At 51.3% G+C, this 27,416-nt stretch overlaps 1 protein-coding gene across 1 annotated transcript; it reads left to right on the forward strand.

The window, feature by feature from the left end:
• Positions 1 to 2,335: 2,335 nt before the first annotated feature.
• PLA2G4D (phospholipase A2 group IVD) lies at positions 2,336 to 27,416 on the forward strand. Its single transcript, XM_032175452.2, has 20 exons — positions 2,336 to 2,483; positions 6,606 to 6,678; positions 6,870 to 7,006; positions 7,969 to 8,100; positions 8,777 to 8,817; positions 9,175 to 9,217; positions 10,549 to 10,612; positions 10,995 to 11,131; positions 11,948 to 12,058; positions 12,495 to 12,532; positions 12,715 to 12,850; positions 13,197 to 13,333; positions 14,566 to 14,788; positions 22,027 to 22,144; positions 22,509 to 22,646; positions 22,869 to 22,976; positions 23,103 to 23,297; positions 23,536 to 23,702; positions 24,324 to 24,510; positions 25,468 to 27,416. Exons 1-20 carry the CDS (start codon positions 2,439 to 2,441, stop codon positions 25,692 to 25,694), a joined length of 2,457 nt encoding a protein of 818 aa, XP_032031343.1. The 5' UTR covers positions 2,336 to 2,438; the 3' UTR covers positions 25,695 to 27,416.

Here is a 27,416-nt window from a genome sequence, read left to right on the forward strand (position 1 = left end):
TAAGTCTTGGCACATAATTCATAGAAACTGTGATGGGAGCATCCTAAATATTTCCTCTCATCCATGTAGAACCCCGCGGCTTTCTTCAAGTGGGGGTAGCCACTTGAAGTGGCACATTGTGTGACCCATTGAGCAATGGTTTTCCATCTTTTTCAAACTCTTTTTGAGAATCTGATTAAAGCTATAGACCTGAACTCTCTGGTAAGGTAGGCTGTAGCCACATGCAACTGCTGGACCCTGGAAACGTGGCTGGGCTGAAATAAGATGTGCTGCAAGCATAAAACACACAGTGGGTTTTGAAGTCTTAGTATGAAAAAAAGTAAAATATCTCCTTAATAATTTTATATGCTGATTACATGTTGAATTGATAATACCTTAGATTACTGGGCTAAATATATATTAATTTCACCTGTATCATTTCACCTCTTTTTGTGTGGCCACTAGAAAGTTTAATATAACATCTGTAAAGCTCCCAGAACATTCCTACTGGGCAGTGCTGTTCTAGACCCCTTTTCTGGAAACATTCACACATGCATACATAGTCACATAATTTTGTATACAATTTCAGGGACGGTTAAAAGTATCCTAATTCCCATCCATGGACCCTGGCCCCAAATTAAGAATCTCTGAATTAGGAATTTCATGGTTTTCACCAGGCCCAGCATCTACCATACCATCACTGCACAGGTGGGAAAACTGAGCACCATGCCCTCCTCCGGGCACAGCCAGCTGTCCTCTGGGGGTGAGGGGGTGTCTGGCCCTCCCATACTGGAGTGGGGTGCTGGGGCTGGGGTCACCTCAAGGAACGTGTTGCTGCGGCTCTGCCTCCCTAGGTTCCCCCAGCGGATCCCGGCCGGGGTACGGGGATGACAGGGGCAGGGAGGTTAATCAGGACTCCTAAGGTCCCGGGATTCCTCTGGAACGGGCCTAAACAATGGAGGCCACCAAGGACCAGGGAAGTTCTGGTGGGTGGGCTTCAGGACATACAGTACAATCCCAGCCTTTCCAGTCACCAGCTGGGAGACTCTGTATCGCTTTGTCTGTGATCCACTTGAAATGAGTTGTTCTTTGTAGTCTTCTACATATTACATTTACTTCTTCCTCCCGCCGCCTTTTTTTAAAGAGACAGCGTATCACTCTGTCACCCAGGCTGAAGTGCAAAGGTGCAACCATAGCTCACTGCAGCCTTGAACTCCTGGGCTCAAACAATTCTCCGACCTCAGCCTCCTGAGTAGCTGGGACCATAGACACGTGCCACCATGCCCCACTAATTTAGAAAATTTTTTTTGCAGAGATGGGGTCTCAACATGTTGCCCAGGCTGGTGTCCATTTCCTGGCCTCAAGCAATTCTCCCTCCTCGACCTCCCAAAGTGCCAGGATTACAGGCGTGAGCTGCCATGCTCAACCACTACATTCATTTTTTTATTAGATTTTATATCATGCAAATGACAGATATTTCCACCCAAATAATGTTTACTTGTTCATAGACCATTAGATTCCTGTTTTGGCCAACTCTAAAATAATACATTTTAGATCCATTTGTAGTAATTTAACATTAACTCAGTTTCATTTGCTTTGAAAAACAAATCATCGCTGTTCAACTGTATACAGAATTGATGGTAAAATGACTGAATTCATGCCATTTTAGGAGAGCGTTCAGTGCTAACGTGTACACTGAATGCTTTAAATGGTGAGGTGGCTTCACAAAGTTTTCTTCTACAATTTTCATAACCTAAGAGTCTCCTGATTGGTCTCTTTTACCTTTATTACAAAGTCTAACTGAAATCCCCTAAATTCTTAGGACCCGCCGCATGGAGGTGAGGGGCTTGTGATGGGGGATGTCCGGACCCCTCTGCTGCTTCCTGGAGCCTGCTCAGGTCAGGTGAGGAGGATGCACTAGCTTGGGCCTGTCACCACGACTGCTCTTGTTTTCATCCCCTGGACTCCCTGCTGCACAGAGCTGCCCAAGAGGGCTGGCCCCTTGCCTAGTCTCAGGTGCTCAGCTCTCCTCCTCTAGAGGCTGGCCTGGCTCCGGTGGAGCTGGGGGTTTCCTCAGCTTTACCCCCACCCCATCCTCTGCCCTCAGCCTCAGGGGAACCAGCTTCCTGCCACCACTCCTGGGACTCATCTGCCTCCCCCTGGCTGCATCTTCTGTCCTGAAACTCCAGGTCTGGAAGAGGTGCTCCGCCTGCAGGTCCTGGAGCCCTGCCAGAGGTTTCTGGAGATGCTGGTTGACCCAGCCTCTTGGGGAAGAGGGGCAGGTGCAGGGCTGAAGGAGCGACCTGGGGGTGGAGCCCCAACCTGTTTATAGGACCGTGGCTCATCGAAGGCTGTCAGATTCATGCTGGTCCTATCCCACTGGGACCGTCGCTGCCACTCAGCCAGAGAGCCAGCGTCTTGGCAAGAGCTGGGCCTGGAGTGAAGCTGGAAGGGCTAGCATGGAGAGCCTGTCACCTGGGGGACCACCTGGCCACCCTTACCAGGTAACAGTGTCTGCAGCGTATGTGGGCACCAGTCAGGGCAGACCTGGGGCCAGGGTGCATTCTGGGAAGTGTGATAGCTGGAATCAGGGTGATTTCAGTCTCTGCCAGACTGGGCCAGAGGGCGAGGGAGTCTGAGATTTGGGATGCAGAGTGGGTGGGGGTGGGTGGGCAGCATCCATAGATGCGGGGGCTGGGAAATGTGAGTCTGGTCAGCAGAGCTTCCTCTCCCCACCACCAGTGACCACAGCAGTGCCCTTAGGGACCTCCCCCCTACCAACATCGGAGAACATAGTGGCTGGGTGTGTCATAAAAGGAGACCCACCAGGCCCACAGCCGCACCACCACAGGCCGGCAGACTTCCTGGAACTGGCTGGAGCCCTGGGATCACCCTGTGTGTCTCCAGAGCTCTGAGGGCCCAAATCCCCATCCACTGCCAAGTATTTACTAGGCCCAAGAGCTGTGGGGCTGCATCTGGGCCAAGGAGGCCTGCAAACTGCTCGCCGCCCCCCCACCCTCTGTCATGTGTTTCTCCAAAGCCCAGAATTTTCATCCTCTGCCAGGGACCAAGGCCAGCAGAGCTGGCTCCTGAGGTCTCCCCCGGTGCCCCAGGTGGTGGCCAGGAATGAGGCTAAGTGTGTCAAGGTCACTCTCCTGAGGCCCTTTGCCTCATATGCAGACCTCGCTGGACTTCTAGAGACCCAGGCCTGAGCTGGATCCAGACAAGCAGCTCCAGACTGGTGCTCCTGGAAGATGCTCAGCCTGGGGCAGGGCAGACGCTAAGGAGCGCTGGGGGAAGATGAGAGGGACCCCTCAGTGGAGGACCACACTGTTGCCCCAGCCTGAAGTCAGGTGGATCCACCCACAAGTCAGACATCAGCGGACATTTGGATGTGGGGGAGTCCACGGATGCAGGCCAGTGGAGGGGCTGGCGGCCCTGGCTCCACCACCCATCCCATCAGGAGCCCTGAGCCCAGAACGGCCCATTGTGGAGGTTTCTGAAATAATCCCCCCTTTGAACTCATCTCCCTGGCGAAGGCTGTGCCCCTTCCCCCTTTTCCCTCAACCTGCTCTAGGTCTAGCTTCTAGGTAAAACAAAAGCCTAAGTGTCAGCGATTTGGGAGCCTCAGTCTGCCCCACACCTGGAAAGCACCTCGCCTCCAGCCGGCATTCACAGGACTGAGTCCCCAGGACCAGGGGCTGTGCCCAGGGGTTCCACTCCTCTTCTCTCTGACCTCCTGCATTGCCCCACCACAGGGCACCGGTGCCAGCAGGGGACAGGTCGGGTCTGCTCATTTCCCTCATCCTGTCAGAGAGGGACTTCGGCATGAAGGATGTGAAGCTGTTTTCTGTGGGGTTTGTAGGAAGTCCTTGGAAACAACTCTCATCTCAGACGTGTAAACACGAGCTCTACTCTTTCATGCGTTCCCAGCCGTAATTTGTCGGGGTCTGACAAAAGTGATTTCATCTTGATATCTGCAACATTCACAATTCCTGAAAACATGGCAAATAATAAACAGTAGTAGCAATAGCAGTTACCTAAAAACTGCTTACTTTATTCCTAAGCAGTCTGCAGGCATTAACATTTTAAGCCTCAGAATACTATGTGAGGTCAAAACTATTATTATTTCCACTACACATGAGGAAACAGAGGCACAGAGAAGTTTAGTGACTTGTCCAAGGTCACACAGCAAGTAAGTGGCAGGGCCAGGGTTTAAATCCAGACAACCTGGCTCCAGAGTCTGCCTTTAAGCCCCCGTAAAGACCAGTCATTGTAGTCATTGTCGCAATAATACCATGTTCTGGGCACTCCATGTTAGCGATGATCTTAGAGGTGGAGAGAATTGGGATTTCTCTCTAGGGAAAATAACCTGCCGGGGAATGGTGGGCTTTCTGAGGTTGAGAAGCTCTCGGTGATGGGAGGGAGAAATGAACCACAGTGCTTAAACCCAGGATGGCGACTGGCTAGACAGTGAGTAACTGGGGCCACTTCTCAGTAGCCTAAGTGACTTTAGAGCAGCCCACAAGCCGTGGACCTGTGGAGTGTCAACATGGCCCGGGGAGCAGGGGAGCGAGGCTGGGCTGCCTCTGCCCTTCGCCTGTCTTGTCTTGGAGTGGGACATTCAAACTCAATACCCTGCAGGGCCCCAGCATCCCAGCCATCACCTCCCTGTGGCCGGCAGTGGTGGAATCTGAGTGAGGGGAGGAAATGGAGCTAGATGTCCCAAAGTTCATGAAATCTCTGCTGCTGACAACCTCTATAAGGTTTAAGGTTTATAGAGTTGACAGGTTGCTGGTGCCACTGGAGTTAATCCCCAAGAAGAGAGAAACAAATCTACCTTGCTCGGGGAGGTCACGTGTGCTCTGCTGGGAAGCTGCCTGGAATGATAGGGACGTTGGCATGGAACCACAGAGAGGAAAGATGCAGGGGCAGGCCCACCAGGTATATGGCTTTGCTGTGGCCCATGGTCCTTTACAGTTTTTGGTGGGGAGTGGAGAGTCAGGTCCCTGTGCGTGCTGAGCCAGCCCCTAGCAAGCAGCATCTGTGCAGAGCGGGGACCAGTCCTTGTGGGCACCGAGAACTTCCAACCACATACATGGAAGTGTGTCTGGTCACGGGAGAGCGCAAAGCAGGAAACAGCTCTGGTTTCGCCACAACAGTCTCCCAGCTATGCGATGTCGAATGTTCACTGTGCAGACACTGCACTGGCTTTTGGCTCCCTCAGGGTCGGGGAGGAGCGGGTGAAGGGACATAGGGTCTGAGAAGATCGTACTTACTTAATGGGGAGTCTAACCTGGTGGCAGAGCCGCTGAATGGCAGAAGCCCCAGCATGGGTTTTTTTCTGGAATGAAGGTGGTCTGTGGGTTGTTCAGCAGGGCCGCCACACTGCATGGCTCCTGGTGTTAGCATTTCATAGGCCTTCATGTGCCTGGTGCCTCTTGGGGGTCCTGCCACCCTGTGGCCCTGCAGGATCCCCTCCTGGCTGGGGCTCCCACTGCCCCACTCCCTGGCACCGGCAGTGCTCCTTCCTGACAGCCCCTGTTCTAACGGACCCTCTGGACACGGGCTCTTTCTGCTGGGGCCACGTGCCTCATAGGCGGTCCTCCTGGGAAGGCTCCCTTCCAAGAGGATGCAAGGCCAACAACCTTCCTTGGGGTCAGCCCACAGGAAAAAATGCCATTTGCCCTGCCAAACCCATTTGAGTAACCTCCCATGAAAGGGGCTTATAAGAAACCTGTGCCAGATGCCCAGAAAAAGCCGTGCAGCAGGGCCCAGGAAGAACAGAGACTCCAGGGCCCTCCTGATCGTGGCAGTGCCGGGGACCTCAGCAGTAGGGTGTGGGGACACCCCCAGTGCTCTGACCCCAGCAGGCCTCAGCTACGCCCCACTGGCCGTCTGCTTTCCCTCCTGCCACCTACTCTCGGCTCATCTTCTCCTCCAGCTTCTGCCCACTCAGCTGCTTCTCCCACACACCTGGGCTGTCTGTGGCTGACATGGCCTCATCAGCATCTTAATACACAGTGGCCTTTCACCCACAGCACCCGCTGCTCCCTGTGATGGCCGGATGCTCTTGGAGTTTCCTCATTCATACCCCTTACCGTGCACATAGCTGAGATCCAGGGTTGCACCTGTGGACTGGGCTGCCGAGGCTCAGCCTCCCTTAAGTCATGCGCCTGCTTCCTGTCCGGAAGGGCTGAGGGGTGGGCAGTGCTGGCAGCAGGGTCACCAAAGGTAGCCCTTGTTTTGCCAAAGGTCTGCCCTCCCTGGGAGCTCTGGGAATGGCTGACCTCTAACTGACCTCTGTGGTTGCCACTCCTTGGCCCTCACTTCCTTGCTCTGTCCACTACCCATGTTGCTCTGTTCCCGAAGGGGAAGGGGTTCCACAAATTCCACCCCTGGGTAGGCTGCTATTCCCTGACTGCTGCAGCCCAGAACCATGACCCCCAAAACAGAAGTGGACAAAAGCTCTTTGGTCCCCAGAGGGTGTCCCCGGAATGCCTGGCAGCGGTGTCAGCACCACCAAGTACCAGGAGAGTGGTGAGGGGTGTCGGCAGCCCGGGCTACAGCTCCAGGCATAGGGGAGGGAATGCAGGAAGGACTCTGGAGTTTGATTTTCTCTTCAGGGGGAGGCCTCTGCCTGCTGGCAGCTCACCGTGAGGGTCCTGGAGGCGCGGAACCTGCACTGGGCTGACCTGTGTGAGTAACCGCCCTGTGCGCTCCGTCGGGAGCAGGGAGGACCAGATTCCATAGGAAGGGCCAAGACGAGCGCCCGGGGGCTGGGCTGGGTCACCTGTGGTGACCGCCAGGGTCTTGGTAGGAAACTGGCGTGGCTCACGGAGAGGGGTGTGGGGAGTACTCCCTCACGAAGGCTTCCTTAACCTTGGCAGTGAGTGAGGCTGACCCTTACGTGATCCTACAGCTGTCGACCGCGCCTGGAATGAAGTTTAAGACCAAGACGCTCACCGACACCAGTCATCCTGTGTGGAATGAGGCCTTCCATTTCCTTATCCAAAGTCAGGTCAAGGTGAAGGCCAAGGACTGCTGGCCACTCCCCTGTGAACAGGCTGGACACCCATTCGAGGGTTCCTGGGGTCGAGCATGCTTCCTCTGGGGCTGTCAGAGAAACTCTCAGGAGAAGGGGGTCTCTGTGCCCTGGCCTGTCTGTGCTGTGTGCAAGGGAATGTATGAAAGAATGAACGTGGTCCTTTCACCAACTGACTGTGGGACTGACTCCCACAAGCTGGGTTCCTCTCGAAGCCCAGCTATGAAACAGAGACAGAGCCCCCTCCTGACGGGGTCACTGTGGGGTGAGATGAGACAATGCGTGGAAGACCATGAAAGATCACCAGCACATACCTTAGGGTGCACCTCAGGGAGCCAGAAAAGCCAGGGAGAGAGAGAGAGACACAGAGAGAGAGGAAGAGAGAATTATTTAACAGACTTTTATGTGTTTTGTTTTGTTTTTGTTTTTGAGACAGAGTCTTGCTCTTATTGCCCAGGTTGGAGTTGAATGGCGCGACCTGGGCTCACTGCAACCTCCACCTCCCAGGTTCAAGCAATTCTCCTGCCTCAGCCTCCCGAGTAGCTGGGATTACAGGCACCCACCACCATGTCCGGCTAATTTTTTGTATTTTTGGTAGAGATGGGGTTTCACCATGTTGGCCAGGTTGGTCTCGAACTCTTGACATCAGGTGATCCACCCACCTCAGCCTCCCAAAGTGCTGGGAGATAATAGGCATGAGCCACCATGCCCAGCTCAGAATTTTATGTTTGATAAAAACAAAAATTAGAAGGAGGAAATTGGAAATTTAATAAGATTTCCTTATGTTTAAGTTTTACAGTTTGTTTTTTTTTTAATTTTGAAGCGCAGAAGTGTGGGGGCATAATGATCTTCTCTGACTCTAGACATCAAGTAAGGGCTCAACAGAGGTGAGCTACTCTCACTATGAGCAGGTAAAATGCTAAGTCGCTGTTCCTGGTTCCTAGAATGTTCTGGAGCTTAACATCTATGATGAGGACTCAGTCACGGAGGATGACATCTGCTTCAAGGTTCTCTACGACATCTCAGAAGTCCTCCCTGGCAAGCTGCTCCGGAAAACCTTCTCCCAGAGTCCCCAGGTGGGTGGGGAAGTCCCCGTGGGCCCCACTTCTTCCGACTCCAAGCTGAGGAAGTTGCTATTTCTCCCACCTGTTGGGAGGCTGCTGGGGTGAACTCATTCACAGAAAAATCTAAACCCCTTCCAGAGATATTTGCATTTTAATAAGCAAGGAGAAGGCTTCACTTTACAGTTATAGGCGGAATCACCCAGTGGAGGAATTTTAGCCACCTGTGGCAGGAAGGCCACCCCTCAAAACACAGCTCAGCATCCATCACTCCTGCTGGTGGTGCCAAGGCCTGCTTTGTGAAGGCCTCACCTCCCTTCCTGCTGCAGCCTGGGGGTGGGGGCGGCAGAGTTCGGGGATCTTGGCCCTCTTCAAGAAAAAGATACGGGTCCTGCACATCATGCCTCCTTTGGCTGTTCTCTTTGTCTTCCCCTTCGGTCTTGCCCAGAGTTGTGGGACCTCCAAGGGAGGCAGACCTGTTCTCTGCAGACTTACTAGCTGTGAACAATGTGGGCAGGTAGCCCATCTGGCCCCATACCTCAGTTTCCTCATCCGTAAATTGGAAATAATTGTACTAACGTGCCTCCCTTAGAGACCACTTGAGAGGATGAGATGACACCTGTAAAAGAACTGTGTCAACTCTGAAGACATAGGTATGTGCTGATGACTTGCTCACCCTCTCTGATTTCAGGGAGAGGAGGAGCTGGATGTGGAGTTCCTGATGGAAGAAACGTGAGTCATGTCACACAGCCCAGGGAGTGTCTCGGGACTCAGGCTCTGTCTGAGGAAATGACCCTGACCTAGATCTCCCTGTGGTCAGTCCAGCCTGACTGTCCCTCATCTCCTACTCCTACCAGAGAGGTCGGGAGTGGGGCGGGGCTTCTCTTAGGGAAATGCAGAGAGGAAGGCTGAGGTGTTCTCTCCCTGCTCTCTCCCCTCCCCTCTCCTCCTACAAAGCATCTCCCCTTCCCCCTGAACCGAATCCAGGACTTACAGAGCCCTCAGGATCACCCAGAGAGACCCCACATGGGCGGGACGGGGAGGTCAATGCAGGAAGTGTTTGCCTTTGCATGCTTTGATTTTTTCCAGGTCAGATCGCCCAGAAAACCTCATCACCAACAAAGTCCTTGTGGTAAGCACCTTCCCCAGGCTTAGAGGAGGGGCCCCAGAGCAGACACCTGGGGAGAGAGGGCAGCTGCCTGGGGTGTGGACCAGCAGGGACAAGGAAGGGGCAGGGCTTCGTGGTAAAACCACCCCTAGCCTTCCAGCCAGGTGGTCACCTGGGGCTGTGGGTCTTGGAGGGGCCTGGAGCTAAGGGGCGCATAGAGAGAGGAGAGGCAGGGCTCTGCTGAGAGGAGTTTCTGGCCCACGGCTGTTCGGGGTGCTTCCGGAAGGTGTTTAGTCACCTGCGGTGAACTCATAGTTCTAGGGATTGACTGAGTGCTTCCCTGGGAAGTGGTGAAGAAATCAGGCAGGCCAGGCCCACCTTCCGGTTGTTCATGTTGAGGTCACCGAGGCTCAGAGGGAGTTCCCAGGGCGGTGTACTGCCAACCTAGGAGGATCAGAGGCTCAGGCAGCTCCTCCTTGGGACTGGGGAGAGTCCTGGTCAGCGCTCCTGACCACGGGCTCACGAAGCTGCAGTGGACAGAAATGGCCGCAAGGTGGCGAGCGGGCGACGCGCTAGATTATCACAGTGTCCCAGACCAGCCGCACAGTATCCCAGACCAGCAGCACAGACCTGGGAGCACGCGGGTCCAGGGTCACGTGCGAAGGCACCTAGAGCCCAGCATTTAAGCTCCCAGGGGCTGTTTGATGGGCGGGTATTACTTTTAAAAATACACATGAAAATAAAGTCAAGCCAATGGCACTGCCTCTTAGGAGGTGATGGAGACACACAGCAAGTGGGCAAATTCAGTGACTGTGCAGCGTGGGTGGCGGGCATCTGCTGGTATGCTTCACAGACAGCACACAGAGGCTCCCTTGGCAAGGCCACGGGGGCCTGGCCTTGTCATTGTCCCCCAGTTAGGCCACAGAGGACAGCCAGGAGATGTTCTGAGGGTTTCTCCGACGCCCAGTCTACCTTCCTGTGGGTGGGCGGCTTGCTTAGATTATTTGGAGTTGTGGTAGAATACCTCCTCCAGCTCCAAGCCACAGGGAAACAAGAGAAGAAACAGCTGTGTCTGAGGGCTGGGTACTCTAGGAGGTTTCGGGAGTTTGGCAAAGCCAGGAGAGCTGGAGGGGAGGTGTGGAGCCAGGGCCCTCCTGGCTGCTGGGGAATATCAGGTTCAGCAGCGGCAGGGGATCGGCGATGGGGTGAAGGGCCTCTGCAGCCAATCCCATCCTGAGCCCACACAACTCCTTGTGTGTGTGGTGGATTTGGGACAGTGGGGCTCAGAGGGTTGAGGTTGAGGGGACCTCAGCTTACCCTGCAGAGGCCCCTGCCCATGATGTGGTCTTCCCCAGGCCCGAGAGCTGTCATGCCTGGATGTGCATCTGGACAGTACAGGGAGCACCACTGTGGTTGCAGGTGAGACTGGCTTGGAACCAGGCCTGGACTCTGCCTGGATGTGGGGGTGAGGAGGATTGCTGGGAAGCCTGCGCAGGGAGGGAGGCCAGCAGCAGGATAGAGCTTGCCTCTCCCTTCTCACCCACATGGCACAGAGAGCCATGCGTCTCCGCTGGGCAGGAGAGTCCCCTGACCTGGGGGAGAGCATGTCGCAGAAGGCAGGAGTCCGGGGCGGGGGGGTTGTGGGGCCCCGTGGGCTGGGAAGGGCCCTTTTCAGAATGCCGCTGACGATGGCCCAGCCTCCCGGGCATCCTCTGAGTCCAGGTGGTGGTGCTGCTGTCCCAGGTCCGAGCTGGGGTTCCGGGCTCTTGTTCTCATGCTAACCTGCCCACTCTCTCCCTAGATCAGGAGAAGCTGGAGCTGGAGCTGGTGCTGAAGGGGTCCTATGAGGACACACAGACATCCTCCCTGGGCACAGCCTCTGCCTTCCACTTCCACTACATGGCAGCCCTAGAGACAGAGCTGAGCGGGCGCCTGAGGGTGGGTCTTGGCTCTAGACCTCGTTTGCAATCCCAGGCTTGGGCAGCTCCAGCTGCTGCGGGCCCCTCCCTGCCTTCCCTGCCCACCAGGGCTAAGGCCCCTGTGACCTTGTCAGCCTCCCCTAGTTAGGCACCTCACTCTTGGCAGACACGGAGGATCACCAGGGGCCAGAGCGGGCATGGGGCTGCTGCACTATATCAGTCTTTGAATCCTCCAGCGGCCCCTCCAGTGATACCCTTAGAATAAGACGTGACATCTGTGCCCACAAGGCCCTGCACAGCCTGGCACCCGCCCACCTCCACTGCCTCATTTTGTTCCACATTCCTTCCGTGCACGATGCACCAGCCATTTTTGTCTCCTCTCTCATTTCCAATATGCCAAGTGCTCCCCTGTCCCCAACTGGCTTCTTCCAAGGCTGCCTCCTCCTCCTTTTCCTCCTCCTCCTCCTCCTCCTCCTCCTCAACATCTTAGCTCAAATGGTGCCTCTTCAGAGGGTCCTCCTTGACCCCCACCTCAAGTAAACCCCAGGCACTCCACCTTTGGTTGCATTAGAAACTGTCATATCACACCACTTATTTCCTTCACGACACTTACTAACATCAGTTCATTACCCATGTCTTTATAAATTTATACATGGTATTCAGTGAGAACAATGCTTTTGTACTACATAAATATTAGCTCTTATAATTTTATAGTTATAATTATGATACTTATCAATATGATAATATTCTGTATTATCAGGGAGAGACTGTCTGGATTACAGTCTAGATACTTAGTAGGGATTTGTTGAATGAATGAATGATGCTTTCCTTTCAGAGCTCCACAAGCAGTGGCTGGAATGGGGACAACTCAGCTGGGTACCTCACTGTGCCCCTGAGGCCCTTGACCATTGGGAAGGAGGTGACCATGGATGTTCCTGCTCCAAATGTAAGTGGCCTCAACTGGATGGGAAATGCCAGTAAGAATGAAGATAAGGCTGGGCTCTGTGGCTCAAGCCTGTAATCCCAGCACTTTGGGAGGCCGAGGCAGGCGGATCACCTGAGGTCAGGAGTTTGAGAACAGCCTGGCCAACATGGTGAAACCCCATCTCTACTAAAAATGCAAAAATTAGCCGGGCATGGTGGCGCATGCCTGTAATCCCAGCTACTCAGGAGGCTGAGGCAGGAGAATCGCCTGAACCCAGGAGGCGGAGGTTGCGTTGAGCCAAGATCGCACCATTGCACTCCAGCCTGAGCAACAAGAGTGAAACTCTGTCTCAAAAAAAAAAAAAGAATGAAGATGAAGGGGACCAAGTCCCCAGGGATACCCATGTACCACTTAGGGTCTAGGAGGGTCTGAGCAGAGTCTCTGGCTTTGATTTCAGGCCCCAGGAGTGAGGCTGCAGCTCAAGGCAGAGGGCTGGTAAGGGACATTCACATCTGTGGGGATAGTGAGAGGCGGGCATGCAGGAGGGGAGGGCTATGGACAAGGGTGGTCCTTGAGATTGGAGGAGGGGGCTTCTTTGGCAGCTCATTGTGGGCTTGGCCAGCCAGTGGCTGAGCTATGCAGGTGTCCCCTGACCCCTGGATCCTCCATTGCCACAGCCCTGAGGAGCTGGCCGTGCACCTGGGCTTCAATCTCTGTGCAGAGGAGCAGGCCTTCCTGAGCAGGAGGAAGCAGGTGGTGGCCAAGGCCCTGAAGCAGGCCCTGCAGCTGGACAGAGACCTGCAGGAGGACGAGGTCTCGGGGTGCAGAGGGATGTGTGTGCAGATATCCTGGACTGGCCATAAGGGAGTACCTGATTCCTATGCCTCTCCAGAAACTCCAGTCAGTGGAGAGTGGGCATGTGTGTGGAGATACGGGAGCATGGGTGGGCTTTGTGGTTCTAACTCCCTTGGGAGCTCCATCCTGGGCTGAGAGCCATTGCTTCCAGAGGAGGGCTGGACCCAGCTCCAACCCTGACTCTATCAGGACCAAACTATGCGGTCCCTTCCCTGAGGACAAGAAGCAGGGGGGGCCCTGGGTGAGACAGGAGGCAGCTGGCCCCTTTCCTTGTTAATCCAGCCTGTGTCTGTGTGTGGTCCAGGTACCCGTCGTGGGCATCATGGCCACAGGAGGAGGTGCCCGGGCCATGACCTCGCTCTACGGCCACCTGTTGGCCTTGCAGAAGCTGGGCCTCCTGGACTGTGTGACCTACTTCAGTGGCATCTCTGGCTCTACGTGGTGAGGATCCTGGGGGACTGGATGGCAGAGACGATCAGGGGCCATAGCGGGGCAGAGTAGGCACCAGAGGGACACTTTGTGTGGGGAGGCCAAGTAGGTGTGAGCATTGTGATCTGATGGGCGCCAGGCAGCTTTCCCACAAGGAAGAAAACAGACGTTTACAGAAGCCCTGCTGTGAGCAAGGCGGCGCAGAAGGTGCGTTACGGATGTTACTGAAAGGCTGTGAGGTAGCTGACTCAGATGCAGCTGGGTTTGAGTCCCGGCAGCACCACTTACTGGCTGGCTGACACTGAGCAACTTATCTCCTCTGATTCTCAGTTGACGCAGCTCCAAACGGACAATCATAGCACACACCTTGTGGGACTGGGGTAGGGGGATCACCCAAGTAAAGCACTTAACTTAATGCCCAGCACAGCCAGGAGTTCCTAATTGGTAGCTCTTTTTATCTTTCATTGTTATTATTGCATTTAATCTTCACCACACTCGAGGTAGATTCCCTTATTGTCCATTTAAGACTGTGTAGACATTGAAGTCGAGATACTATTTTTACCTAAAGATAGCATTACCTCCCTACGCCCTCACCCTGCAGCACGACCAGGTGCAGCATTCCGCTCTTAGAGATTCATTCCTTTGAGTCTTATTGAAATGCGATTTTAAGGAGTAAAAGAAGAGGAAACTCCTCAGAGGAGTTTAGGTGACAGCTGTTGACAAGCAGAGCGTGAAAAGGCTTCAGTACAGGACCATGAATATGGGAGTAGGGTCCAGAACTGGGCTGTCCAGTACAGTAAGCCACTATGGTAGCCACTAGCCACATTGTTTATTGACCACTTGAAATGCAGCCAGTCCACACTGAGATGTGTTATAAATACACAGTGAATTTGGAAGACTTATTTTGAAAAAAATAGAAATTACATCAATAACTGTATTTATTACTTGTCGAAATGATATTTTTGAATATAGCGAATTAAATATTAAAATTAATTTTTACAGGCTTGTATATCTTTTCAATGTGGTTACTAGGAAATTTAAAATTCCGTGTGTGGCTCACATTGTATTAATATTGGACAGCGCTGACCTAGAAGGAGAGAAAGCTCTGAGACCCATTTACCAGATCCGCAGAGCCTTGGCGGCAGGAGCCACGTGTCAGGAGAAGCTGCCGGGTGGGAAGGAGGAGTTGCGGCGCCCCATGATGGGCCTCAGGCTCCTACTGTTCTGTCCCCTTGTTCTCCCAGGACAATGGCCCACCTGTACGGGGACCCTGAGTGGTCGCAGAGGGACCTGGAGGGACCTATCAGATACGCCCGGGAGCACCTGGCCAAGAGCAAGCTGGAGGTCTTCTCCCCAGAGCGCCTGGCGAGCTACCGCCGGGAGCTGGAGCTGCGGGCTGAGCAGGGCCACCCCACGACCTTTGTGGACCTGTGGGCGCTAGTGCTGGAGTCCATGCTGCACGGCCAGGTAGGGCGCCTGCGCACGTGGGGGAGACGCGTGTGTGCACCGCGGGAGCGAAGGCAGGGCTCCCAAGCAGCTGACATGCGCATGCGCATTTCCTGCAGCGTGGAAGAGCCCGTGTTTTAGTGTCTGCCTGACTGGAATGCTGCCTTTCTGAGTTAGCAGATTCTTTAATTAATCGCTATAAAACAGAAATTTCTGGATCTCCCAAAAGCTGGGAATGAGTCAATGTCAAAGTCAGTTAAGCAAACAAAGCTTTTGTTTTGAATGGGTAAGATTGCTAGAGCCGTTTTTATTTATCCTGCAGTATGAAATTTACTGTTCTTCTTCGTCTTCAGGGTAGTGTTAAAAGCACAAACTCTGGAACCAGATTGCCTGGGTTCTAACCCCAGTGCCTCTTACTAGCTGTGTGTCCTTAGGCAAGTTACTTAACCTCTCTGTGTCTCTGTTTTCTGATCTGTACAATGGGGATAAGAATAGTTCTTAAGTCATAGAGCTGTTTTGAATACTCAATGATACCTCACCATAGAATAAGCATTAAGTGTCAGCTATTATATTTCTTTAGTATCAAGACAAACAGCATCAAGACAAAACTAAACATACATTTTTTTAAAAAATTACAATGCTGCTTGAGAGAAAGCTTAGTAAGTTAACTGCTGAACTTTACACAGATACAATTATTAAAATCAGCTATTTTTTCACGCTGTTGTTTTACCACGCATAACTATCTGAACAAAGCTTCAAAAGCATTTGAAACAATGAAAAGACAAAAAGTATGGAATATATTAGTAGCAGAAGGACTCATCTTTATCCTTGGGTCAGGGGTTTAATCAAGTATGATTATCATGGGAGGGGAGGAAAAAAACTTCGTTAATGGGTATGAAAATAAATTTATATAGAAGGAATTTAAAAAGAATGATTATCATGTAAACTAACCAAAAGTGAATTTGCCTTCAACTTTTTTCTTTAAATATTATTCTTACTGGTTAAGTATAACAACACTGCTTAGAAACTACCATCCTTATTTTTTATTAGCTATACCTATTTATTATGCAAATCTCAATCTTTATTATTTACTATGAAAATCTTCACACCTAAGACATTGAATAAAGCATAATGACATAATGAATATGCATGACCTTACCAACCAGCCTATGAAGTGAAATGTTACAGATACAGTTAAAGCCCTTTGTATACCCTCCCCAGTCTCATTTCCCTCCTGCCCCAGGGGCAAACACCATCCTGAATTTAGGTTTATCATCATGTTGCAGGGCAAGGGAGCCTCAAAACTGGGCTTCCACCCATGGAGGTTCTTGGTGTCCCCCAGGAAGAAATTCAAGGGTTAGCTGGTGGTAGAAAAAACAGCTTTATCAAGGGCACAGTGTTACAGCTCTGTGACTGCTCCTGCAGAGCAGGACCACCCATCAGCAGTGTGTCCAGAGCAGCAACTCAGGGACAGTTCCACAGTCACATTTATACCCATTTTTAATTACATGCAAATTAAGGAGTAGGTTATTCAGAAATTGCTAGAAAAAGGTGGTAACTTCCAGGTTGTTGCCAGGGAATGAGTAAACTGTCATGATACTGGTAAGCATGTCTTATAGAGAGGTGCTTTCAGCCCTTCCCTGTTTCAGCCAGTCTCCAATCTAGTTCCAGAGTCAAGCCCCGCCTCCTACCGCATTCCTGTCTCAGAGATTAGACACTCCTCCTTAATCTTAACAGGGCTGCAGAAGGGTAGAAATCTGTCTTCTGTAACTGCTTCCTGCTTATGTTATGGGCGTAGGCCCTGGCCAAGCACCAGAAGAGTGAAAATCTCTGGATACCCGATCTAAGGGGCCCATAGGCAGAATACTTTAATTCTCCTGGTCAGTAGGCAGGATGGATTGGAAGCCTTATGCCAGCATTGTCTTTACCTGCAACTATTGTAATCTAAAAGACACAAACTTTACTAAGAGGTTAATCAAACAAGGGCCAAAGATTAGTAATAACAAAATAGCTATCAAAGGTCCTAGGAGAGGTAAGAACGAGGTAAGACTTGGGAAGGCATTTTTGATTATGTAACCAGGGCACTGATCCCAACCATATCTGTTGATGTGATGTATCACATTTATTGATTTGTGTATGTTGAATCATCCTTGCATTCCTGGGATGAATTCCACTTGATCAATGGTGAATAATCTTTTCGATGTGTTGCTGAATTTCATATGATAGTATTTTGTCAAGAACTTTTGCATTTATGTTCATCAGGAATCTTGGCCTGTAGCTTTCCTTTTTTGTTTGTGTCCTTATCTGGCTTTGATATCAATGTAGTTCTGGCCTTGGATAATGACTTTGGAAGTATTCCTTCCTCTTCAATTTTTTGGAATAGTTTGAGTAGAATTGGTATTAGTTCTTTAAATGTTTGGTGGAATTCAGCAGTGAAGCCATCAGGTCCTTGACTTTTCTTTGATGGGTGATATTTTATTGCTGCTTCAATCTCATTGCTTGTTACTGGTCTGTTCAGCTTTTCTGTTTCTTCGTGGTTCAATCTTGGTAGGTTGAATGTGTCCAGGAATTTATCTATTTCTTCCAGGTTTTCCAGTTCACAATATTTTCACATATATATCCTTAAGAAAAATATGATATTATTTGCATTAACAATTTTGTGCAAGTCTCCTTGTATACCTGCGTTAGAGATTCTCTAAGCCTCCAAGATACATACCCAGTAGTTAAATTGTTGGGCCACTGGGTTTGTGCACCTTCAACTTTCCTAGCTATTGCCAAACCATTCTCCAAAGGAGTTGTGTTAATTCATACTCCCACTACCAGTGTATAATAGTTGCTTTTTCTCTATATCTTGGGCAGACTTTTTAAGTTTTGTTTAACTATGGGGTGTGAAAGGAACATTTATCATGGTTTTGCATTTCTTTGATTTTTAGTTAGTTCATATTTTTAGGTATATTTATCATTTGGGCTTCCTCTTCCATGAATTACCTATTCAAACTCCTTTCCATTTTCCTGTTTAATTTGTCTTTTTCATATTGTCTTGTAGGAATTCTTTATATATTGTCGATGTGAATCCTCACCAGTTCTAATGGTTTTAATGCATAATTTCAATATAATCTAATTTATCATTCTCCTTTATGGTTTGTGTTTTGGGGAGTCTTCCTTTTCACTCTCCCAGGGTTATAAAATATCTTCCTATACATTCTTATAAAATTTTTTCAAGACTTATTTCTTACTAATAGGACTTTAATCCACCCAGAATTTATCTCCAGTTATCATGTGGATAGGGATACAATTTTGTTTTTTTCTCACATTAATAACAAATTTTCCCAGTCTCATCTATTAAATTTTTTCTCCACTGATCTGCATTGCTAATTCTGTCATGTATCAGGTTTCATGTATTTTTCATATATTTATATTCCTGGGACTCTTCCTGAGTGCCCTATTCTGTTCCAACAGGACAGATTCTCTATCCCTATGCCAACAGCACACTGACTAAAGTTTTGTGATAAATCTTGGTATCTGATAGGCCAAGTTACCAGTCCACTTGAATTCTTCTTCAGAGTTCTCTTGGCTGTACTTACCCCTTTGCTGTTTCTATTCCTTCCTTCCTACCTACCTACCTTCCTTCCTTCCTTCCTTCCTTCCTTCCTTCCTTCCTTCCTTCCTTCCTTCCTTCCTTCCTTCCTCCCCCCCTCCCCTCCCCTCCCCTCCCCTTCCCTCTCCCTCCCTCCCTCCCTCCCTCCCTTCTTTCCTTTCCCCAGAGTCCTGCTCTGTCACCCAGGCTGGAGTGCAGTGGCACAATATCGGCTCACTGCCACCTCTGCCTCCTGGGTTCAAGCGATTCTTGTGCCTCAGCCTTTCGCATACCTGGGACTACAGGCATGCACCACCATGCCCAGCGAATTTTTGTATTTTTAGTAGAGATAGTGTTTCACCGCTTTGGCCAGGCTTGCCTTGAACTCCTGGCCTTGAGTGATCCGCCTGCCTCAGCCTCCCAAAGTGCTGGGATTACAGGTGTGAGCCACTACGACTGGCCTGCTGTTCTAATTATATGATAGAATCACCTAGTCGTGTTTTGTGATAAATGTTGTTGGGATTTTTATTGAAATGGCATTGAATTTATGAAGCCAACATCATTACTAGAAATATTTTCATTTTATTAGTATGTGCTATGTAATCGTTGGATCTACTGTTTAAGTTCATATTCAGTTTTGATGGTGTCGTGTTTTAATAACTGACTTTCCTACCGGGTGGCAGCAATTAGTTACTATAGAATGGGAGAAACTTGTTTTAACAGTTCACTTTACAAGGTGCTAGAAAATGCAGTTTGATCCTAAGCTATAAAGCAGACTTTTATTTAATTACCATTGGATCCTCCAGTGATGACTTAATGCATGGTTTTATGTGTAAGCTTTGTAGACATTTTTTAGAAGACAATTTTTTAATTGTTCACAAAAATAGAAATGCTTGTGGTATTATTAGACACCTATATATTCTTAAAAATGAACCTGGACAACATAGTGAGACCCCATCTCTACAAAAAATTTAAAAATTAGCTGGGTGTGGCGGCGCACACCTGTAGTCCCAGCTACTCAGGAGGCTAACCCTGGAGGATAGCTTGAACATGGGAGGTCGAGGCTGCAGTGAGCTACAATCATGCCACTGCATTCCAGCCTGGGCTTCAGAGTGAGACTCTGTCTCAAAAAAAGCACCTATGCTGTTTTTAAAATTTTGTCCCAATATGAAAGGTTTTCAATTTATTATTTTTTTTCTTCTGGTTATGATACCTTACCTCTTAAAGCTAACATTCATTGTAGACTTTACAAAATAATGTTTTATTCAGGCAATTTTAGTGTTGATTTCTAATTTTCTAAAGACTTTAGATTAAAAAAGGTATTTATTACCTCCATAATGTAATAATCTAAAGTACCAAAAGTCACTTTACAATGTCAGAAAATATAACTCCATTTATGACAAATCACAATTTCATTAATATTAATAAATATCATACCCTGAAACTTTGCTCAGAATGACTTTATTAGTCTACATATATCTCTAATATTGATTAGGTTTTTATAAAAACCCACTCGTAAAATACACTAGCTATAATCCGTGCTTCTCAAACTCTCATCTCTTTGAAACTTTTTTCTTCAGTCTTTTGCTGGCAAGTACCGAACTGCTTAGAAGCTGCTTATCATTCCTCAAGGAGAAACTCAGAGTGGTTCTCTTATCCTTTCCTGAGTTAAGAGCTGACACACTTTCCTTCCCTTTAGTCTGCATTGCCGGTATTGCACCAAGCTCCAGTGTTTCCCACGGGACCCTCAAATCATCAGAATGGTGTTCTGCAGGGTTGGGGTTACTCGCTTGGAAACTGGGGGGTTAGAGACTGAGAGTCCTGCCGCAGCTTGCTGGTGAGCCATTAGATATACCGGGTGGGTACTCTTTCAGTAGATGGAGGGGTGTGCTGACCTTTTTCCAGAACTTTCCCTAGGGCATAAATTGTGCAACTGTAGTAAAAGGACACATTTTCCCTTGTCGTATGTATCAGAAGAGCAACAGGGTTTCTAAATAAAAAGATTTTGAGAAGGGATCACGTACACACATTTGTACCTAAGGACTGACTTGTACATACACCACCACCATCAGTGGCAGGGGATTGAGCCCTATTTAGAGATTTCCTGCAAATTCCCTATAACTCATACTGGGGACCATTGGAAAATGGGGTGGAAAGACGACTGTGGTTGACACATGAGTGTTCTCGTCAGGGAGAGAAGAGCTGCCAGCGAGGAGGACACACACACTGGGTGTGTTGGGTTTTGCCACGGATGTGGGAGAGGGACCCTCCTCGGGTAGGCTGGGTAGGAATCCTCACACCTGGCTGGGCATCAGGATCATCTGAGGGTTTTTAAAAGGCAAACTCCAAAGTGACTTCTGACAGGCTGATTCTCAGTGGAGACCCAGAAGTCCGCATGCTTCACATGCTCTCACGTGCACACATTCACTGAGTCAATCTGATGATAAGGGCTGCTGTGGCAGGCTGGAAGCCTCTAGAACTAGACACTCTTCCATCTTGGAGAGCCCAAAGGAAGGATGGCGTATTCGTGGTACATGTATTGCCCAGCAGAAACAGCCCAGGGCTGACGGCATCAACCTCAGCTCTGGCGACAGAATCCTTCCCAAGGTGGTGCTCTAGGCAGGCACCACCATTCGCCTTGCTGGTGCTTGGGAGGAGCTCTATTTGCAACTCTAGCTCAGCATAGAATGAGGCCTTTCTGTTCCCTTACAATTCAGGGAGGCTCTGTGGAGGCTCCCCCAAAAGGCAAGCTATAGTCGTTGCCATCAAAGAGCTTGGGCCAGGCATGGTGCCTCACGCCTGTAATCCCAGCACTCTAGGAGGCCAAGGCAGGTGGATTGCTTGAGCTCAGGAATTTGAGACCAGCCTGGGCAACATGGTGTAACTCCATCTCTACAAAAAATACAAAAATTAGCCAAGTGTAACTTGTAGTCCCAGCTACTCTACTCGGGAGGCTGAGGTGGGAGGATCACTTGGGCCTGGGAGGCGGAGGTTGCAGTGAGCCAAGATTGCACCACTGCACTCCACCCTAGGTGACAGAGTGAGACCCTGTCTCAAAATAAAATAAAACAAAGACAGAGCTTGGAGCTCTATTGAGGAGGAAATTAAGAACAGAAGGCAAGAATAAACAATGGGGTACAACCTTATGTTATGCAAAGCAAGAAAGAAGAGGGATGATGAGGGGGAGGTAAGGTTGTCAGGAAAGCATTCAAGAGGGGCTGAAACTTGAACTGCATTAAGGTGAACCTAGAAGAGGGGGCAGTCCATCCCCTGGCATAGGTTGCAGTATATGCTAAAAGGGCATTGCTCATCCTTTCTGCAAAGCAATGCATGGGTGTGTGCATGTGTCCTTGTGTCTGTGTGTCAGTATCCACACCCACTTCACCCTTAAATCCACGAAGATGGGCCCGGAAGCACTGCTGGCATTGTGGTCCCTGTGAATGGCCCTCGCTGGAGATTCACAGTACACAGCCTGCAGGCCCCGTCCAGCGACCCTGCATCTAGGGCTGGTCAAAACACAGGGGCAGGAGTGGAAACTGACCCACATATGGTCCCCAGACCCCACGGAAGGAGCTGCCTCCTCACCCCCAACGTGGTCCCCCATCCTGCCCCTGTCCTGGTGGAGCCGCTGCCTCCAGGGTACTCCCAGCCTCACTTAGGCCCTGTTGCCCTCTGGCCCCAGGTGATGGATCAGAAGCTGTCAGGACAGAGAGCCGCCTTGGAACGGGGTCAGAACCCTCTGCCCCTCTACTTGAGCCTCAATGTCAAAGAGAACAATCTGGAGACACTGGACTTCAAGGGTACAGTTCTACCTACTCCCCCTGCCACATACTCCACCCCCCAAACCCTCTGCACCCCAAGAGCCCCCAGAGAATTCGCGCTGGAAGCTCCGCACAGATTGCCCAACCTTCCGGAAGGGCAGTGGTGCGGAGGGGCTCAGGGCAGCTCTCTGTGCTTGAGAGTGGGGAGTGCTTGAGTGTGTGGACCAAGGACTGGGAAGGGTGTGGTCAGTCCAGGACTGCACGTTCCTCACATCTGCTGCATTGGGGCCAGGCACAGCGGGGCTCAGGCCTGCTGGGGGCAGGGGCAGTATCTTTGGCCAGAGCTGGGGGCTCCCGCAATCCACTCCCCTCACCCTCCTGCCTCTCCTTCCCACCCCATTAGAGTGGGTTGAGTTCTCCCCCTATGAGATCGGTTTCCTGAAGTATGGGGCCTTCGTCCCTCCTGAGCTCTTCGGCTCTGAGTTCTTCATGGGACGGCTGATGAGGAGGATCCCGGAGCCCCGGATCTGCTTTCTGGAAGGTGAGGGTGGTAGCTCTGAAGGCCCTGGGCAGCCCTGGGCCAGGTGTCTGAATGGACATTGGTCCTGTAGCTCAGGTGGGGCAGAACCTCAGGATGAGGGGGAGGGGTGGCGGGGAGGGGGCATTGTAGGGGTAGCCCCCGCCCCACTCCCATTTTCCATCAGCACCTGAGGGTGGGGCCACTGGCTGGGGCCTGAGGCTGACCTCTTTTGGCGTTCCTCAGCCATCTGGAGCAACATTTTCTCCCTGAACCTGCTGGACGCCTGGTATGACCTCACCAGTTCTGGGGAGTCCTGGAAACAGCACATCAAGGACAAGACCAGGAGCTTCGGTGGGAAGGGCAGGGGCACTGAGGGGCCTGGGATGACGCCGTTCCTTTAGACTGCTTGCGGTGTGCGGTGTCTGAGGGGAAAAAGTGAGGGGAAGAAGGGACCAATGTCTGTTTCTCTGGCTTCAGAGAAGGAGCCCCTGACCACCTCGGGGACCTCCTCGCGGCTGGAGGCCTCGTGGCTGCAGCCGGGCACGGCGCTGGCCCAGGCATTTAAAGGCTTCCTGACTGGCAGGCCCCTCCACCAGCGCAGCCCCAACTTCCTCCAGGGCCTCCAGCTGCACCAGGACTACTGTAGCAACAAATACTTCTCCACCTGGGCAGGTCAGGGCCGTGGCCGGGGTCCCTAGGTCACAAGGTTGGGCCTCTGGGTGGTGTGGCAGGGACTGGCCAAGGCCTAGGAGGTCAGCGTCCACTTCTGGGGTGTGGCCTGGAGACGATCCCCTTGGAAGGTCCTGGGGAAGGGCTGGGTGGCATTCAGGGAGTGACCCAGAGGAGAGAAGGGGACATGGATGACCTGTGGCAGGGTGGTGGCCTCTGATCATCCTGTGATTCCCACCAGACTGCCCGCTTGACTCCACGCCCAGCCAGCTGACCCCCCAGGAGCCCTGGCTCTGCCTGGTGGATGCCGGCTACTTCATCAACACCAGCTGTCCCTCCATGTTCCGGCCGGGCCGCAGGCTGGACCTCATCCTCTCCTTCGACTACTCCCTATCTGCTCCCTTCGAGGTACCCTGGTCACCCCAGGGGAACCCCTCTGCCCAGCCAGGCCAAGCTCCAGAGGCTAGCAGCAGGGCCACTGAGCCCCTGCCCCACACCACCCAGGTCCCAAAGGGAAGGAGAGGTGTCAGGCCTTGATCTGCTGGCTCCTGCCAGGGTCCTTAGGTGGGAAGGCTGTGGTGGTGCAGGGGCCTTGGGCTCCCAAGACAGGTGAACAGGGAGGGACCTCCCCACACCTACTCCAAAGAACAGCTGGACAGAGCTGAGAGGAGACCCTAGCATCTCCATGTCCATCCCCCAGACCTCCCCTGAGACGCTGTGCCAATGTGGGTCCCCTCTCGGCTCTGGGATTTGAACAATCCACCAATAGCAATCCAGAGTTGGGGTTTGGGGGGCTGGGGGTGGGTCTGTACCCCACCTAGAGATTTTAACCAAACAACATTGCAGACCACCAGAGTCCTTGGACTCCCCCCTGGGTCTCCCTCCGAGTCACACTGCAGCTTGGCCCAACCACAAACAGGACAGAGCCAGGCTATTGTCTTGACACTGAAGCAGCTGGTGTGGGCTGGAACTGGCCCAGCATTGACCTGGGCCGGGCTGGTTCTCTCCGGGCCACCTTCTCCCCACCAGGTGCTGCAGCAGACTGAGCTGTACTGCCGGGCCCGGGGGCTGCCCTTCCCCCGGGTGGAACCCAGCCCTCAGGAACAGCACCAGCCAAGGGAGTGCCACCTCTTCTCAGACCCTGCCTGCCCCGAGGCCCCGATCCTGCTGCACTTCCCTCTGGTCAATGCCTCCTTCAAGGACCACTCAGCCCCCGGTGAGGCAGCCCCTCCTGAGCACCCAGGCTGCCTGGCCCCTCAGAGGCCTGCCCTGGGCCCCCTGGCTGCCCAGCAGAGGGAAGGGAAACGAGTCTGCCAGGAGAAGGCTTCAGGCTAGGCCCATCCAGGCCTTGGAGCCCACCCTGGCCTCCTTGCTGATGCCCACATCCCTGCAGGCCCTCTGTTTGCAGGGTCGCTGTGCAGGGGTCCCCTTTGTCATGATGCCAGGCTCCTGCGGCCTTCCACTTGCCCTAGTACCCCCAGCTGCCCAGGGCTCCTCTGCTCTCCTGCCCTGTGGGGGACTCAGTTGGCCTGTCCACCATCCTTCCCCAGCCCAGGCTGGGCCCCTTCTCAGGGAGCTGGGCCTCTCCTCAGGGGCTCCCGAAATTTAAACCCCTATCACATTCCTTCCTATCCTGTCTTCTCACCAACTGGTCAGAATTTTATTTCCTTCTGGTGGGAAAAACTCATTGCTGCCTTTGTGCGATATTCCCAGCTTTCTGGTTCCCACCATCATTCTAGATCTCCCAGCTTTCCTCTGAACATGCTCAGCCCACATCTGAGAATTCTAAAGAACTCTCATCTCTCAGCAAGTTCTCACTACCCCCTTGCTTCCACCGTGAGTTCTAAGAATCCATTCGCAAACCCAGTTGACTTCCCCCTTCTGGCTGTCTCCACCTTGCCTCGAAGCGATGTAGAGACATGTGGGGCTGCCTGAATAGCCTAAGGGGTGTCATACCACAAGGCAACGAAATATGAAATTGTATTTTCTACCATCAAATAGTACCCATCCAAAGAGCACCCTGCCACCCACATTTACATTCCTGGGCAAAGGACACAGAGAGCTGGGAGGAAAGCAGGGGCCCCTCCAGCAGGGGCAGCCCTCCCTGTGCGCCGCTGCCAGGCTGTGGAGGCCCCGGCGTCCTGCTCCTGACACCCCTCCCACCCCTGGGCAGGTGTCCGGCGCAGCCCCGCAGAGCTCCAGGCTGGCCAAGTGGATCTCACCGGGGCCACCTGCCCCTACACCCTGTCCAACATGACCTACAAGGAGGAAGACTTCGAGCGCCTGCTGCGGCTCAGCGACTACAACGTGCAGACTAGCCAGGGTGCCATCCTGCAGGCCCTGAGGACCGCGCTGAAGCACCGGACCCTAGAGGCGAGGCCTCCAAGGGCACAGACCTGAGGCTGCTCAGAGGCCCCAGGACCCTGAAGGCCACAATCTGACCCTCCAGGGCCTGCGGGTATAACCTGATCTGCAGCTGGGCTCAGCCATAGGCCTTCCTGGTTGGAGTTCTAGGCTCTCTCAGGCCTGGGTGGCCTCTGTAGCTGGTCTTACTGCCCAGAGGGAACTGCACACGCAGCGTTCTCTCTTACGTTCATGGCTGGCTTGAGAGGAGTTGAAAATAACTTCGCCAGGCCAGTGTGTAGAACAGCTGGTCCAACCAGGCAGACTTTCACACCACAATTACTTCCATGCCTGAGCAGAATAGATTTGAAGTGCAAGCCGGAGGCAGCAGATCAGGAGTAGGGACAGGAAGGACAGGGGATGCCTGACCTGACAGGTGGCTTCAGGCCTCGGGAATCACAAGACATCCTGAACACATTGCCTCCTCATCTTCTTCCTGCTCCTCCACCTCCTCCTCTCCTTGTCCTTCTCCTCTTTCTCCTGCTTTCCGTATCCAAGTCTTGTACTTGTTTAAATTTATTTCTAAATATTTTATTATTTTTGATAAGTGGAGTTACTTTCTTCATTTCATTTAGATTATTCATTGCTATTTTGTCAAAATACAATGGATTTTTAAATGTTGATCTTGTATTCCACAATCTTGCTGAAGTTGTTTACTGGCTCTAATACTTTTGCAGATTTCTTAGCATTTTCTGTAGACAGATCATGCCATCTCCAAATAGAGATGGTTTTACTTCTTCGTTTGTGATCTGAATGCCTTTTATTTATTTTTCCCAATTGCCCTGACCAGTACAATGATGAACACACGTTTCAAGAGCAGACATCTTGTCTTGTTCCTGACACTGAGAGGAAAGCGTAAGTCTCTCACCATTTAGTGTGATTTTAACTGTGGGTTTTTCTTAGACATCCTTATCAGGTTGAGTAAGTTCTCTTTTATTTCTGGTTTATTGAGTGTTTTATGATGAAAGGGTGTTAGGTTTTGTCAAGTGATTTTTCTGTGTCTATGGGCATGATCATGTGGTTTTGTCATGTATTTTATTAATGTACTCTATTGCATTAATTGGTTTTTGGATATTAAACCAACTTTGCATTCCTGGGGCAGTTTCCATTTGATTATGGTATATAAACCTTTTTGTTTATTGCTGGCACATTTCTTTTTCTTTTTTCTTTTTTTTTTTTTTTTGAGACAGAATCTCATCACACTCTGTCACCCAGGCCGAGTTCAATGGTGCAATCATGGCTCACTGCATCCTCAACTTCCTGGGCTCAAGTGATCCTTCCACTTCAGCCTCCCAAGTAGCTGGGACTACAGGCATGTAACACCATACTTGGCTAAATTAAAAAAATTTTTTTTTGTAGAGATGAGGTCTCACCATGTTGCCCAGGCTGGTCTTGAACTCCTGAACTCAAGCAATCCTCCTGCCTCGGCCTCCCAAAGTGCTAGGATTACTGGCATGAGCCACCACAGCCAGCTGCTCGCACATTTCTTACCTCCCTCATGCAAGGGTAGTGCATGCATACACACGCACACAAACCTGGCCCCAGGTGGGGGTTGCAGTGAGAGCTTCGGAACAGACCTTGGCTCAGGGACTGCCCTCATCTGATGTCCTATCTCAGCTTCCTTCCTTGTGCCTCTTCTGCATTTGGCTTTATTTTGATTCTTCACTTTTTCCATTTTATCATGGACTCTTATTTTTTTAACAGTGATATGGGAATTGA

The sequence above is a fragment of the Hylobates moloch genome, unplaced genomic scaffold, assembly GCF_009828535.3.
Source record: "Hylobates moloch isolate HMO894 unplaced genomic scaffold, HMol_V3 SCAFFOLD_14, whole genome shotgun sequence".
In the NCBI taxonomy this organism is placed as follows: domain Eukaryota; kingdom Metazoa; phylum Chordata; class Mammalia; order Primates; family Hylobatidae; genus Hylobates; species Hylobates moloch.

Excerpts from the sequence above, each read along its gene's own strand:
- PLA2G4D (XM_032175452.2), top strand. The coding sequence starts at position 2,439 with ATGGAGAGCCTGTCACCTGGGGGACCACCTGGCCACCCTTACCAG. Across the intron at positions 2,484-6,605 it reads CACCTGGCCACCCTTACCAG|GGGGAGGCCTCTGCCTGCTG; the intron begins GTAACAGTGTCT and ends TTTTCTCTTCAG. Across the intron at positions 22,647-22,868 it reads CCGGATCTGCTTTCTGGAAG|CCATCTGGAGCAACATTTTC; the intron begins GTGAGGGTGGTA and ends GGCGTTCCTCAG.